This window comes from Kogia breviceps, chromosome 10 (genome assembly GCF_026419965.1).
Source record: "Kogia breviceps isolate mKogBre1 chromosome 10, mKogBre1 haplotype 1, whole genome shotgun sequence".
Taxonomy (NCBI): domain Eukaryota; kingdom Metazoa; phylum Chordata; class Mammalia; order Artiodactyla; family Physeteridae; genus Kogia; species Kogia breviceps.
The window spans coordinates 48615653-48631819 of NC_081319.1; the positions used below are offsets into that span (position 1 = coordinate 48615653).

A 16167-nucleotide genomic window follows, 5' to 3' on the forward strand; every position below is an offset into this window, starting at 1 on the left:
AGCCACAAACAGAAAGGCAAATACTATATGATATCACGTACATATGGAATCCAAAATATGACAGAAATGAACCTATCTATGAAACAGAAACAGAGTTATGAACATAGAGAACAAACCTGTGGTTGCCAAGCGGGAGTGGGGAGAGGGACGAATGGAGTCGGAGAGTGGGGTTAGCAGATGTAAGCTATTATATATGGAATGGATAAACAACAAGGTCCTACTGTACAGCACACAGAACTATATTCAGTATCCTATGATAAATCTTAATGGAAAAGAATATTTAAAAAAAGAATGTATATATATGTATAACTGAATCACTTTGCTATACATCAGAAATTAACACAACGTTGCAAATAAACTATACTTCAATAAAAACAAAAATCCCCCATTAAAAAATAAATAGAAGTTTTCATCAGTGTCAACACTAGTTTATGAAAAAAATGATACTGTAACTCCTTCCCTGAAATGTGCTAATTATGTATGATTCTCTGTGCAGTGTAAGTGGCTTCTTCCAGCCATATGTACTCAGATCTTACTCATAATCATTATGCTGTGCTTTGTTTAATTTTAACATTATTTTACATATACTTCCCTATATATATATTTAAATTTAATTTTATTTATTTTTTATACAGCAAGGTTTCCCTATATATTTAACCATTTTGCATATTTAGCAACCTTACGAAACCATCTGTAAGCTGTCATTCACCACCTTATCGAACCCCCTTGGGAAGATCTCAGACAAGATGTAAGAGTAGAAGGACATGAGTTCAGCCCTTCTTATGAAAACACCCAAATCACAACTAACTGCTGAACAATCATTGACAAAAAAATGCTGGAACCTACCAGAAAAGATATCCTACATCTAAAGACAAAGAAGCCACAAGATGGCAGGAGGGATGCAATCATGATAAAATCAAATCCCATATCTGCCAGGTGGGTGACCCACAAACAAACCCTTTGAGAAGTACACACACACACACACACATACACACACACTTTTTTTTTAGTAAAATGAGGCCCCTTTCATTTGTTCTTGATTTACCTTGCATCAGGGGCAGGCAAGGCTAAGAGGTAGACCCATATTCAAGTATTCAAGTAATTCAGTCAGTGGACCTACTATATGCCAGCACTTATAATAAAATGATAACATAAACCTAGAAATAATCCCTGCCTGTGTGGGTTTCAATCTAGTGGGGAAGATAAATAAAATTGTGCCACAGGGATTTCCCTGGTGGCACAGTGGTTAAGAGTCTGCCTGCCAATGCAGGGGACAAAGGTTTGAGCCCTAGTCCAGGAAGATCCCACATGCCGTGGAGCTACTAAGCCCTTGTGCCACAGCTACTGAGCCTGTGCTCTACAGCCCATGAACTACAACTACTGAGCCCACATGCCACAACTACTGAAGCACACATGCCTAGAGCCCGTGCGCTGCACCAAGAGAAGCCACCACAATGAGAAGCCTGCGCACCGCAATGAAGAGTAGCCCCGGCTCACCCTAACTAGAGAAAGCCTGCAAATGGTAACAAAGACACAACACAGCCAAAAATAAATAAGTAAATAAGTAAAAATTTACAAAAGAAAAAAAAAGAATAGTACTTTCTGTTAATAAAGAAGCTTTAAAAAAAATTGTGCCACAAAAGAGTAAAGACAGGAGGGGAAGACGGTCCTATGCAGCCTAAGCTCACCTCATCTACAGGCTCCACAGTGGACACTTGCAGGTCCTACAGAAATGGCTTTTGTATGTCCCTGGGCAGCCATCCCTTTGCCCCATTCCATGCCCAAACTGAAATTATTTCAGCTCCCTTTCTCTTGAGTCTTTGCCAGCTTTTCCAACTGTCTTTGAAATGTGATGACCAGACACAGAAATCCCAAACACACAAGTCCAAAAGAGAATACATAACTGTTGAGTTCAAGAAGTAAACAAAATGCTTTCTTTAACATTTAGCCTAAAAGCCTGACATATTAGTCTGCTTTTGTTATGGGTGGATGAGAGTTCCTAAAGAATTATGGATTTGCAAGTGCTCTTTAAACTGTAAAGTACAATCCATGTGTGTGTGAAGGGATTGTCATCATTAAGAATAGCTGTCTTTGCATATGGTGAGCAGAACTGGTGACTGCTAAGCTTGGTCTTGACGTGATTCCCCAGGATGGAAGGAGGCTAGCAGCAAGAGGGAAACTAGGAAAAGGAACGAGGAAAGTCTCTACATATTGCTTTTGAAGTAATCACTAGATATACTGTTAAGTGAAAAAAGCAAGGTGTGGACAGTAAGAAGGAGAAAGGGTTCAAATATATATCTACATATTTGCTTATGATTCCAAAAAGAAACAATGGCAGAACCCAAACTAATAGAAATAGTTATGTATAGAGGTAAGGAGAATTTAAGGAAGAGGGGATATAAACAGAAGTTTGAGGGAAAGTTTTTTTTAAAACAGGAAATCACAGGTAATAAACGCAGAAAGAATAACAGAATTAGAAGTCACCGTTTTATAACCCCTAATTAAAAAAAAAGGATCTAGGCAACAATCATCTAATGCTACTAAAACCATTAAATAAAACATTGATAAAAACTTTACAAAGGATGAATTAGGCTCATAAAACCTGAAGCCATTCATCACCAATAATAGGAAAGCTGAGAATCACGTTCCTCATGATGGGATGCAACAAGAAATATACACCACAACCAAAGAAGTATTCTTGCCAAAAAAATTTAAAAATTAAAAAAAACTTGAACATGAATCTAATCAAACCTCTACATCTAAAAAGTTTATAAAATATATGGAGGATAAAGGAATATGTTTAATGTCACCAAATAAAGCAATTAGTGAGAGTCAAACTGAGACAAGAAGGCAGAGTGGAAGGACTTCAGTTCAGCTCCTCTCACAAAAACACCAAAATCACAACTAACTGCTGAACAACCATCAACAAAAAAACTCGAACCTACCAGGAAAGATATTCTGCACCCAAAGACAAAGAACCACAATGAGATGGTAGGAGGGGCACTTTCCTGATATAATCAAATTCCATACCCACTGGGTGGGCAACCCACAAAGTGGAAAATAATTATATTGCAAAGGTTCTCCCGTAGGAGTGAGAGTTCCAAGCTCCACGTCAGGCTCCCCAGACTGGGCATCTGGCATCAGGAGGAGGAGACCCCAGAGCATGTGGCTTTGAAGGCCACTGGGGCTTGAGTGCAGGAGCTCCACAGGATTGGGGGGAAACAGAGACTCCACTCTTGGAGGGCACACACAAGGTTTCACGTGCACTGGGACTCAGGGCAAAGCAGTAACTCCATAGGAGCCTGGGCCAGACCCACCTGTGGGTCTTGGAGGGTCTCCTGGGGAGGTGGGGGTCAGCTGTGGCTCACTGTGGAGGCAAGGACACTGGTGGAGGATGCCCCAGGGAATACCCATCAGTGTGAGCTCTCCCAGAGGTTGCCATTTTGGCACTGAGACCTGACATCACCAAACAGCCTGTACTTCTCCAGTGCTGGGACACCTCAGGCCAACCAACAGGGTGGGAACACAGGCCCACCCATCAAAAGACAGGCTGCCTAAAGACATCCTGACCCCACAGCTGCATATAAACACACATTTTGACACGGGCCAGCCCACCAGGGGGACAAGACCCAGCTCCACCCACCAGTGGGCAGGCACCAGTCCCTCCCATCAGGAAGCCTGCACAAGCCCCTGGACCAACCTCACACACCAGGGGGCAGACACCACAGGCAAGAAGAACTATAATCCTGCAGCCTGAGGAATGGAGGCCACAAACACAGAAAATGAGACAAAATGAGATGACAGAGAAATACAGCTGTTCCACGATGAGATTAGAAATCAATGACAAGAAAAAAACTAAAAAACACAAACACATGGAGGTTAAACAATATGTTACTAAACAACAAATAGATCACTGAAGAAATCAAAGAGGAAATAAAGAAGTACCTAGAGACCAATGAAAATGAAAACTCAATGGTCCAAAGCCTATGGGATGCAGCAAAAGCACTTTTAAGAGGGAAGTTTATAGCAATACAGTCTTACCTCAGGAAAGAAGAAAAGTCTCAAATAAACATCCTAACATTGCACTTAAAGCAACTAGAGAAAGAAGAACAAGCAAAACCCAAAGTTAGGGACTTCCCTAGTGGTCCAGTGGTAAAGAAACTGCCTTCCAATGCAGAGGACATGGGTTCGATCCCTGGTTGGGGAACTAAGATCCCACATGCCACAGGGTAACTAAGCCCACACACCACAACTACAGAGCCTACATACCCTGGAGCCCACGCGCCACAACTAGAGAGAGAAAACCCGCATGCCACAACTGGAGAGAAGCCTGTGCGCCACAATGAAGATCCCATGCACTGCAATGAAAGATCCCACATACTGCAGTGAAGACCCCATGTGCCACAACTAAGACCCGACACAGCCAAAAAATAATAAATTAAATTTTTTTTTAAAAAAAACCTTAGTTGAAGGAAAGAAATCATAAAGATCAGAGCAGAAATAAATGAAATACAGATGAAGAAAACAACAGAAAAGATCAATGAAATAAAAAAGTCAGTTCTTTGAAAAGACAAACAAAAATGATAAACCTTTAACCACACTCATCAAGAAAAAAAGGGAGAGGGCTCAAATCAATAAAATTAGAAATGAAGAAGAAGTGACAACGGACACCACAGAAATACAAAGGATCATAAGAGACTACTACAAGCAACTATATGCCAATAAAATAGACAACCTAGAAGAAATGGACAAATTCTTAGAAAGGTACAACCTTCCAAGACTGAACCAGGAAGAAACAGAAAATATGAACAGACAAATCACAAGTACTGAAATTGAAGCTGTAGTTTAAAAACTTCCAACAAACAAAAGTCCAGGACCAGATGGCTTCACAGGTGAATTCTATCAAACATTTAAAGACTTAACACCTGTCCTGAAACTCTTCCCAAAAAATTGCAGAGGAAGGAATACTCCTAAACTCATTCTATGAGGCCACCATCACCCTGATACCAAAACCAGACAAAAACTACCAAACTACAAAAAAAGAAAATTACAGGCCAATATCACTGATGAACATGGATGCAAAAATTATCAACAAAATACTAGCAAACCAAATCCAACAATACATTAAAAAGATCATACATCATGATCAAGTGGGATTTATCCCAGGGATACAAGGATTTTTCAATACCCACAAATCAGTCAGTGTGATATACCACATCAACAAATTGAAGAATAAAAACCATATGATCATCACAATAGATGCAGAAAAAGCTTCTGACAAAATTCAACACCCATTTATGATAAAGACTTTCCAGAAAGTGGGCACAGAAGGAACTCACCTCAACATAAAAAAGACCATATGACAAACCCACAGCTAACATCATACTCAACGTTGAAAAACTGAAAGCATTTCCTCTAAGATCAGGAACAAGACAAGGAGGTCCATTCTCACCACCATTATTCAACACAGTTTTAGAAGTCCTAGCCATGGTAATCAGAGAAGAAAAAGAAATAAAAGTAATCCAAATAGGCAAAGAAGTAAAACTGTCACTGTTTGCAGATGACATGATACTATACACAGAAGAGCCTAAAGATGCTACCAGAAAACTACTAGAGCTCATCAGTGAATTTGGTAAGGTTGCAGGAAACAAAATTATTACACAGAAATCTCTTGCATTGCTATACACTAACAACAAAAGATCAGAAAGAGAAATTAAGGAAACAATCCCATTTATCATCGCATCAAAAAGAATGAAATACCTAGGAATAAACCTACCTAAGTAGGCAAAAGACCTGTACTCTGAAAACTATAGGACACTGATGAAAGAAATTGCAGATGACACAAACAGATGGAAAGATACACCATGTTCTTTGATTGGAAGAATCGATATTGTCAAAATGACTATACTACCTAAGGCAATCTACAGATTTGATGCAGTCCTTATTAAATTACCAATGGCATTTTTCACAGAATTAGAACAAAAAACTTTACAATTTGTATGGAGACACAAAAGACCCTGAATAGCCAAAGCAATCCTGAGAAAGAAAAACAGAGCTGGAGGAATCAGACGCCCTGACTTCAGACTATACTACAAAGCTACAGTAATCAAAACAGTTTGGTATCGGCACAAAAACAGAAATATAGATCAATGAACAGGATAGAAAGCCCAGAAATAAACCCACACACCTATGGTCAATTACTCTATGACAAGGGAGGCAAGAACATACAGTGGAGAAAGGACAGTCTTTTCAATAAATGGTGCTGGGAAAAATGGACAGCTACAGGTAAAAAATGAAATTAGAACACTCTCTAACACCATACACAAAAATAAACTCAAAATGGATTAAAGACCTAAATGTAAGGCCTGATACTATAAAACTCTTAGAGGAAAACATAGGCAGGACACTCTTTGACATGAATTGCAGCAATATCTTTTTCAATCCACCTCCTAGAGTAATGGAAATAAAAACAAAAATAAACAAGTGGGACCTAACTAAACTTAAAACCTTCTGCACAGCAAAGGAATCCATAAGCAAAACAAAAGGACAACCCACAGAATAGGAGAAAATATTTGGAAATGATGAGACCGACAAGGGATTAATCTCCAAAATATACAAACAGCTCATGCAGCTCAATATAAAAAAAAAAACCCAACCAGATAAAAAAATGGGCAGAAGATCTAAATAGACATTTCTCCAAAGAAGACATACAGATGGCCAAAAAACACATGAAAGATGTTCAACATCATTAATTATTATTATTATTATTATTATTTATTATTTTTTTTTTTTGCGGTACGCGCGCCTCTCACTGCTGTGGCCTCTCCCGTTGCGGAGCACAGGCTCCGGATGCACAGGCTCAGTGGCCATGGCTCACGGGCCCAGCCGCTCCGCGGCACGTGGGATCCTCCCGGACCGGGGCATGAACCCGTGTTCCCTGCACCGGCAGGCGGACTCTCAACCACTATGCCACCAGGGAAGCCTAACATCACTAATTATTAGAGAAATGCAAATCGAAACTACAACAAGTCAGAATGGCCTTCATCAAAAACTCTACAAACAATAAATGCTGGAGAGGGTGTGGAGAAAAGGGAACCCTCCTACACTGTTGGTGGGAAAGTAAACTGGTAATATCACTATGGAGAATAGTATCAAGGTTCCTTAAAACTAAATAGAACTACCATATAATCCACCAATCCTGCTGCTGGGCATATATCTGGAGAAAACCATAATTCGAAAAGATATATGCACCCTAATGTTGCACTATTTACAATAGCCAAGACAGGAAGGCAACCTAAATGTCCATCGACAGATGAATGGATAAAGAAGACACGGTACCTATATAGAATGGAATATGACTCAGCCATAAAAAAGAATGAAATAATGCCATTTGCAGCAACATGGATGGACCTAAAGTTTATCACACTAAGTGAAGTAAGTCAGACAGAGAAAGACAAATATCATATGGTATCACTTACAAGTGGATTTTTAAAAAATTGATACAAATGAACTTATTTACAAAACAGAAACAGACTCACAGACTTCGAAAACAAACTTACGGTTATCAAAGGGAAAAGGTGGGAGGAGGGATAAATTAGGAGTTTGGGATATAACATATATACATTACTACATATAAAACAGATAATCAACAAGGACCTACTGTATAACACAGGGGACTCTACTCAGTATTCTGTAATAACCTATATGGGAAAAGAATCTGACAAAGAATGTATATATGTATATGTATAACTGAATCACTTTTCTGTACACCTGAAACTGACACAACATTGTAAATCAACTGTACTCTAATATAAAATAAAAATTAAAAAAACAAAAAATAGAGCAATTAGCCAAATCCAGAATATAAGAAATTAGTTTCTTCTACAAATAAATGGCATTTTTAAAAAGAAAAGGATGGAGCAGCAATTATAAACTAAGGGAGAAATAAGAGATACTTTAACCAAATGCAATGTTTGAATTGACTCAAAGAAACCAATTATAAATTGACTTTAAAAAAAGAAATAGCTAAAAATCAGATGTGGATGGATATTGGTTGATATTAAGGAATCACTGTAATATTGCTGGGTATGATGATGGTTACTCTTTAATAGTCCTTATCTGTTAGAGATACTCACTAAAATATTAACTGAAGAATGACATGCTATCTAAGCTTTTCCTTAAAATACTCCAGTGAATGCATGTGCACACAGACACACATACACAAAGTTGTGAGGATAACAGATGAAACCAGATTTGCAGAATGTAGGTAACTGTTGAAGCTGGGTGATGGGCACATAAGCGTTCTTTACAGTCTTTTCCCTAGTTTTGTGTATGGCCTGTGTGTGTGTGTGTGTGTGTATGGTCTTAAAATTTCACAGCAAAGACTTTTTAAAAATAAGGAAGCAAAGTGGGATCTGTAAAGAAACCAGAGTCCTACCTCATAAACTGGTCCAATTTCATAATCTGTGAAAAATGCGATTGAGGGCTTAGCTAGAAACACTGGAGTATCAGCACAACTGTGGGAGAGCAAGAGAGGGTGAGAAAGGCTGTTAGTTTCATCCATGTGACTGATTCATGGAAAACAAATACATCCAAGCCATCAAAGAGATTGGCAATGTGTAATCTGTTGGCTTTTGTTGTTGTTAAAGCAGGTCACAAAATGGTTTTACAGCAAGATCGAATCTTTGTGAAAACACATATAGCTACATATTTCCTTTTCAATACGCATAGGAAAAACTCTGGAAGCTTAAACACCAGTACATTAATTGAGTTTTTAATACAGGTGCTAGTTTTCTTGGCAAACCTTTTCTGATTTTTCTTAATAAAAAGATATTTAATAAAGAAACAGTAAATAGTTTTAAGTCCATAAAATTATGAACCAGTGAAGCAACTCATTCCCTTAGTATGGACAATTATTGAAATATAGCCAAAGGCACTCTCTTAAAGAAAAATCACGATTTATACTAATTATTTGTCATTACACCGATTTTAAACATTTTTATTATCCAAGACACATGAATTTAATGTAAGGAGCACACGGCTATAGAAATGTCTCCCATCTGATCCAGACCATTCAGATATAAACAAGGGCCAACACTAATCCCTATTCCTCAAGACTCTGGCAGGTCAGAAGAGCACAACCCAGGACTCTGGGGGTGTCCAAAGGCCACGCCTGAGGGCAGCCCCGAAGCCCTGCTCTATTCGGATACTGACACCCCACCCCCAAACATCTAGGATCCTCTAGAAGCGAAAGCAGACTCAGGACCTTCTGAGTTTTCCTCTGCAGGGTCAGATTTTCTGAGAATACGAGTCAGGAAAAAACACACCTCTCTTCGAGCTCTCCATCCTGGAATTCTCCTATCGGTGCTGGCTTCTTGGGAGGAAAGAGAAGAGACTTGCCTCCAAACGGAGTGTTAGGAGGGAAAAAGCGAGGGTTTTTCAGGAAGCGGTTCCGACTCTCCATCCTGGCAAGCAGAAGCCGCTCCAGCTGCCTCTGGGGCACACGTAAATGGTTCATCCAGTTTTTATTCTTCGGTGAACCTGTTTTCTTTGAAACACGAGAAAAGGATAGCGTCAACGACAAGCAGGGGGGCTGTGTGTGTTGATATCTTGCCGACTTCATGATCCACAGGTGGCCAAGGACACCCTCCTCTCTATTTTGCTGTGGCTTCATCACAACGTCATGTGTCACCAGGAGCCCCTTCCCCCTTGTCATCGCCCTGCCTCACCGCCCACACACTCACAGCCTTCAGCACTCACCTTGACAGGTGCTCTGGATCTGAGTTTGGCCTTAAGAGATGAGTCCCACGTCAGGCTGCCCATGGTGTAGTCTGTCTCTTCTTCAGACTGAGAGGGCGTCTTCCTGCAGGCAAGCTTCTTGGTCAGCTCTTTCTTTGGGACAGAACGTTTCTCACAACTAAATGTCAGTTTTGAATATCCAGGGACAAAGACACCTGTGGCACCAGGAAAAAAAATAAGTTACTATACCAAGGGGACGAGGTGGACGCTTCCAAGATGACTTAATGAAACCACCAAAGGCACAGTTAGCTTGGTATTCTTTTTCCCCTAAATGTTCATATTCCCCTAAATGTTTCATATTTCCTACTCCAGATGTAATTGCCCTTCAGTGTATCAATTACTCCTGGAACTTACTCTGCATCCTCAAGACTTAGGACTAGACTGTTCATATATTTGTTCAGTTGCAGAACATGAGTGGACCGTTGTCACGCGCACACGTGCACATATATGTCATATGTGAACATGCTTTTAAAAAGGTTCACATGACAAATCAAAGTTTGTATTAGCTTTTTATACCTAGAAGATCATCTCCAAAAGGTTAAATGAGAACATTCAATATTGCTAGCAGGAATGCAACGAAACTGGTACCATCACATTCCCTAGCACAGTGCCAGGTAAATCCTCAACACATGTTAAATCCATCCTTACTGATCTGCCTAAGATACTGAGTGTCCCGCCAACTTTAAAATACTAAGTGGCTTGCAACTTCCCTGGCGGTCCACTGGTTGCGACCCCATGCTTCCATTGCAGGGGGCAGGGGTTCCATCCCTGGTCGGGGAACTAAGATCCCGCATGCCACGCAGTGAGGACAAAAATGATAATAAAAATAAAACAAAACAAAATAAAATACTAAGTGGCCGAGTACCCCATGGCACTTGGTTCTGCTACCTCTTTCTGCCCTCACTTCTCTGCATGGCCCAGGCCATCAGTGGAACTCTTTCCTCGTCATCACCCTCAATTCTCTGGATCCCAATCCTCCCAATCCAAATGCCTTCTCAGCTCCGGTCCCCCCACAGAGCATCAGAGTCTCACTGACTGGGGCTGCTGACAAGCTCGCCTTTGGAGCCTGGCACTGCTAGGCCGCCATCCTGATGTTTGGCCGCAGGATCTACATGGCAGTTCTTCTGAAATTCTACCTTGCTGCTTAAGCCCACAACACAGCCTCCCACTCCACTCATTCTCAGAAGATCTTGCCTCCACAGCACGGAAAACTGGCCCAGTATCACACACACATCCTTCTCTGCCTCCCTACCCAAACTTCCCTCCACTCTCAAAGTTGCTCTTGGCCTGTAAGGGGTATGCAGAACCCCTAGGTCCGTGTACTGACTCCATCAGAAACTTGCTCCCTGGCTCATATGTCTTCAGACCCTCCCTGTCTTGGTTCATTCAACTCCATTTCTAAACGTTTTCGCATCGTGTTGTTGGGCAACGCACCAGAGAGTCAGATTCTGCATTGAGGAGCTGAGACTTTTATCTTGTATACGTTAGGGAGCTAGTGAGGAAGTGGCATGTTCAGAGCTGACCCTCCCAGAGCCACTACCAAATTCAAGAAAAGTGGAAAAAAACCATCTATGAACAAGGACATAGCAGCAGAGGTGGCTGGTGTGGTCCCACTACTACAGAACTTCCCTGGAATGGTATCAGAGGCTCGAAGAGAGTACAAAGAGAGCACAGAGGCATTACCTTTAGGTTCAGAGGAAAAGGGCACTGTATCGCTGTAGTAATCATTCGGGCAGATCAAATGATGCTTCTGTAGCAACTCGTTGTCCACACACCACCTGAAGATGGTCTTCGCTACACAGAAGAGAATGAGAAAAGGTGTTTCAAGGCACACTGACGTCAAAGAAACTACACCCAAACTTTCTTCATCCTCCAAGCCTAAACCACCTAACAAAATTCTTAGAACCCTGTGGTCATTTTGAGATTTAAGAAACTAACCAGCAAGTATTTAAGCTGGCCACTTAAAAGGGGCCAACCATTGGGCGAGGCTGTGTGCTGGTATTATTTGAGCTAAAATACAGTTACTTGCAGAGAGGTCTATAAGAAAACAGAGTTAGGAGAAACAGGGTAGATTGACGAGTGGCCCCAATTCTTCACTCTTCTCTATATCCACGCCCCCTGCCATGTGAGTGCTTAGTTCCTGCTACTAGGGACAGAGCCCACTTCTTCACCCTTGACTTTGGCCATGTGATGTGCTTTGACCACGAAAGGCTGGCAGGATTTTGAAAGCTGCTCGTGCAGCTGAGCCTTCGCTCTCGTGCCCTTGCCATCGTCCTGAGAAGAGCTCCTGCCCCTTCATCCTGGACCCCAGCAGGAGTCCACGTGGAGCAGACCCGAGCCCAACCTGCAGCAGGGAGCCAAGTTCAGCTGGACGCTGATCTAGCCAGTCAAGCCCAGCTAGATCAGCCAACCCCCAACCGACTGGCAGACACACGAGAGGAAATCTCATTTAATAGAGTGGGAAATTGATATTACCTATGGTTGATGAGCCAGGAAACAGTAGAAAAGATGTGTTATTTAGAGGTTTCCAGAAGAATTAGAGCTAGAAATGGCCATTTGTGACAAGTGGACTGAAGTTGGGAGAGGTGAGGTGGAGGATATTTCAATAAACTTTTTTTAGAGCAGTGGTAGGTTTGCAGCAAAATTGAGGGGAAGGTACAGAGATTTCCCATACACCCATTTCCCCCCACCATATACAGAGCCTCCCCCATTATCAACGTCCCCCATGGATGGTACATTTGTTACAACTGATGATCCTACACTGACACATCATTATCACATGAAGCCCACAATTTACATTAGGGTTCACTCTTGGTGTTGTGAAGTCTATGGGTTTGCACAAATGTGTAATGACATACGTAGGTGGGGGCTTTTTAGATTTCATTAGAAACGATTTGATTTTTTTTTTAAACCATGTACATGACTACTTTGATAAAAATTAAGGAGTAAACAGGATGAATGGAAGACTTGAAAGTTTTCGAACTTTACTGCTTGCTCCATTAACCAACATGGTGACTTTAAATGGCCTTTCCCTCCGGAGGTTCCCTATAACCAAAGGTACAGGCGAGACAAGTGACGAGCACATGTTTCTCCCATCAAATATGTTAATTTAAGAATTTTGAGATTTGGCCTATTACTGTAATAGTCAAGTTTTGACAAGGAAAACAGGAATTACTCTATGTATACCGTATACAAAGGGGTTAAGGGAATTCCCTGGCAGTCCAGTAGTTAGGACTCTGCGCTTTCACTGCCGAGGACACAGGTTCAATCCCTGGTTGGGGAACTGAGATCCCACAAGTCACGCGGCACGGCCTTTGGCCAAAAAAAAGGCGGGAGGGCGCTTGTTGAACGCAGGGGATTACGAAGCGGGAGAGAGGTCAGGGAATTCCTCATTAACAACTTCAGCCAGCAGCACTGAAGCACGGGGCTCTCAGGATGTGATCTGGACTCTGCTGTGACACTCACAGCTGCTCGGTCATCTGCCTGCTGCTCCTTCTGGAGAACAGAGGCCTCCCCTTCCAAAACTCACCAAGAGCCTCTCATCAGTGACCGATCCTGGAACCACAGGTAAAAGGTCCATTCTGGGAAAATGTGGCTCCCTGGCCCCTCCTCTGCAACACAGAGACCTCAGCAGGCAGTGGCAGCAATGCCAACTGACACAGTCCAGCCCAGTTCCCGAGTACTTTGGTGATGGTCTATTTGAAATATTAAAAGATAAAATAAAGCTTCCAGAAAAAGGGCAAAGGCCATGCTGCAAGGAGATGTATCCTCTGTCTTCTGATACCATTACTCCCACGGTCCTCCCCCAGGGTGTGGACAGTTCAGTGTTGTGTCTGGGGGTGGGAGCGGCAGTTTCTTATCAGGTCTTTGGGACGTTTCTCTCCACGTCAGGCCTGGTCCATGGACGAGATGAGCCTTGGGCGCCCTGAACTGGCCTCGGGACCATCTTCTTCCACCCGGGAAGGGTGGGCTTCCTACATGGACCCTGCTCCTGAGCACGGCTCTGCAAGGGGTTGGCTGCTCCATTCCCCAAAAGATAATACAGATAAGATACCAGCACGGCAAGGGAACAAAAGCACAGGACGTTCTGCTGAATTCTGATCTTTCTCCCTCTGTCTGGAGAATTTACGCATGTTTTCCACCATGTGACGTTTGTATCAGCAAACAGAGAAAGTCTGCTTCTGTGCCTCAAATAACAAATATTTCAGGGGAATGTCCTTACCATCAATCATCCAAGTTATAAAAGAGGTTCTTGGGTCACCTCACCCTGCCCTGAGAAGCAGAGACCAGAGGGGTGTCCAGGGAACTGGATTAAGGTCTCTACTTCTGCCACTTTTGAAATAAAAAAGAGAAACATTGCCAGCAGAAGGCTGAGAAACCAGGGCGGATAATGTCTGATTACAACTTAATATTATCTTGGGTAAAAACATAAAATGAAGGTCATTGGGAAACTCTGCTGGCTGTTGTTCGTTTCCCAGTTCTCAATGTTTTATTCCACTTTCATTAAAAATAAACAAACAAATAATTACTTAATCTCCCCTGATCTCTAACCAAAAGAATCCTACCAGAGACAGGGACAGTATCAGACTCTAAGGACTCAGTGGATATCAGGCAACCAATAAATCTTCCTGAGAATCTGCTACCAATAATCTCTGCCTAAATCCACGACTGAGGGAGGGGGCCTGGCAGCTACACGACTCTGCTGCAGAGAAGGGACAACAGGAGGAGATATGGATTCTACACTGAGTGTTCACTGTCTAATGGAGCTGAGCCTCAGAGGGGGCAGACCTGACATGGCATGGGGCCTCACACTCAGAGCCACACCCGAGGGGCAGTCATCTACACCCGTGTGACGCTGTGCCTGGAGAACAGGCCTTCCTCCTCTTGAGAGAAGAAAGAGATGGGCTTTGACAGCAGACACAAGTTCAAATCTGGGTCCCAGCCCTTCTGAGCTGTGGGAATTTAGGGAAGTTACTTGAGCTCCTCTCTCAGCTCCTATACCTGTATAATGGAGAGAAAACCTGTCTTGCAGGGTTGTTGGAAGGATTCAGTGGAATAACATATGCAAAGCATCTTACCCATCCTCTGGTCCTCAGCAGGACCCCATGAGTGGCTTTCCCCATGAGTGGCTTTCCGAAGCCACTGTATCTTCCACTTCTCCCTCCCTCCAGGCCACAGATATGTCAGGTCTCCCAACCCTAAAAGCACTGTCCCTACTAACCTGGAAAATGATGATTTTCAGGGATATAGGAGGATAGATCAAAGACTTTGGCAGGGGTGTGTGTGGAATAAAGGAACCAGGGCTTCTTAGAGAAACGGCTGATTCCAGGTCTGGGGCAATAAATACACAAGATGAACCTGGAACATCTGACCATTCCAGAAAGTAAGGAAGTTATCACAGACAACCAATGTTGTGTCAAAAGAGTCAGGTGTCAACTTGAAAATGTTCCAATTGGCCAAAGATGGGACAGTTCGAGCATCAATAAGAATAAATACAATTGTAGTTATGAAACCTATAGGTCATAATGATATAAAAAACCGACTAAACAAACCTCATTAGTCATCATTAGCAGATGTCAGGGAAACCAACTCATTATTTTAAAAACTGGCAGATAAGGGGAAAGAATTAATTCTGCTCCTATCTTGGAGTAATCAAAGTAGTTGCTGAAGAGTTTCTCTTTATAGAGTATTTCAGTATCATTAGCATTTCATTATAATTTATAACCCCTAATGAAACAACAGATCTGGGCAAAGACTGGCAATATCACGAAAACAGAGACATCATGTACCTCCTGAAGGGAGTACACAGCACCATCTATGAACTGGTCTTTCCCCTTCTGCCCCGCAAATTGAACATAAACCTCATAAAGTCTCTACAACTAACTACTGAATTGCAAGGAATACAGGGATCATAAGAACAGGTTAAATGACACCACAATGTTGAAATCAGCAAAATGCAGACTATGGACAAGTGTGCAGGAAAAATGACCCAATTTCTTTAACAAATAAATTAAGAAAGCATTGCCAGAGAGATGATTGACTTAGAAAAGAGTTTTTAGTGAGTGCTGACGGAGCTTTGATGAGGAAAAAAGATATTGGTCAAACGTGAGAATACCTCTCCACAAAGCACTAACCAATTATCATCTGACATGGCGAATTTAACGTGCAGACACCAACCTGACCAGGTAATCAAGGCTAGCATCACCCGGGCCTCCTGATGTGCTGCAGTGAGAGGGGCACAGCGTCATTTGCGTGGCGCTGCTGCCAAGCGCGAGCCTGAGTTTGGTCATGGGGAAACATTAGAGCCATGCCACAGAGGGGGAGGCCTGTCAAGAACTGGCAAGAGAGAGGACCCTGGGAAGATGGGGA

At 42.2% G+C, this 16167-nt stretch overlaps 1 protein-coding gene across 1 annotated transcript in view; it reads right to left on the minus strand.

The window, feature by feature from the left end:
• Window positions 1-16167, minus strand: part of DLEC1 (DLEC1 cilia and flagella associated protein) — a 113744-nt gene that overhangs the window by 57856 nt on the left and 39721 nt on the right. The window contains exons 6-9 of the mRNA XM_059077244.2: window positions 11482-11592; window positions 9760-9953; window positions 9327-9547; window positions 8438-8516 (exon numbers count right to left, since the gene is read on the minus strand). Coding sequence (XP_058933227.1) covers window positions 8438-8516; window positions 9327-9547; window positions 9760-9953; window positions 11482-11592 — 605 coding nt within the window. The remainder of the gene's footprint in view (window positions 1-8437; window positions 8517-9326; window positions 9548-9759; window positions 9954-11481; window positions 11593-16167) is intronic.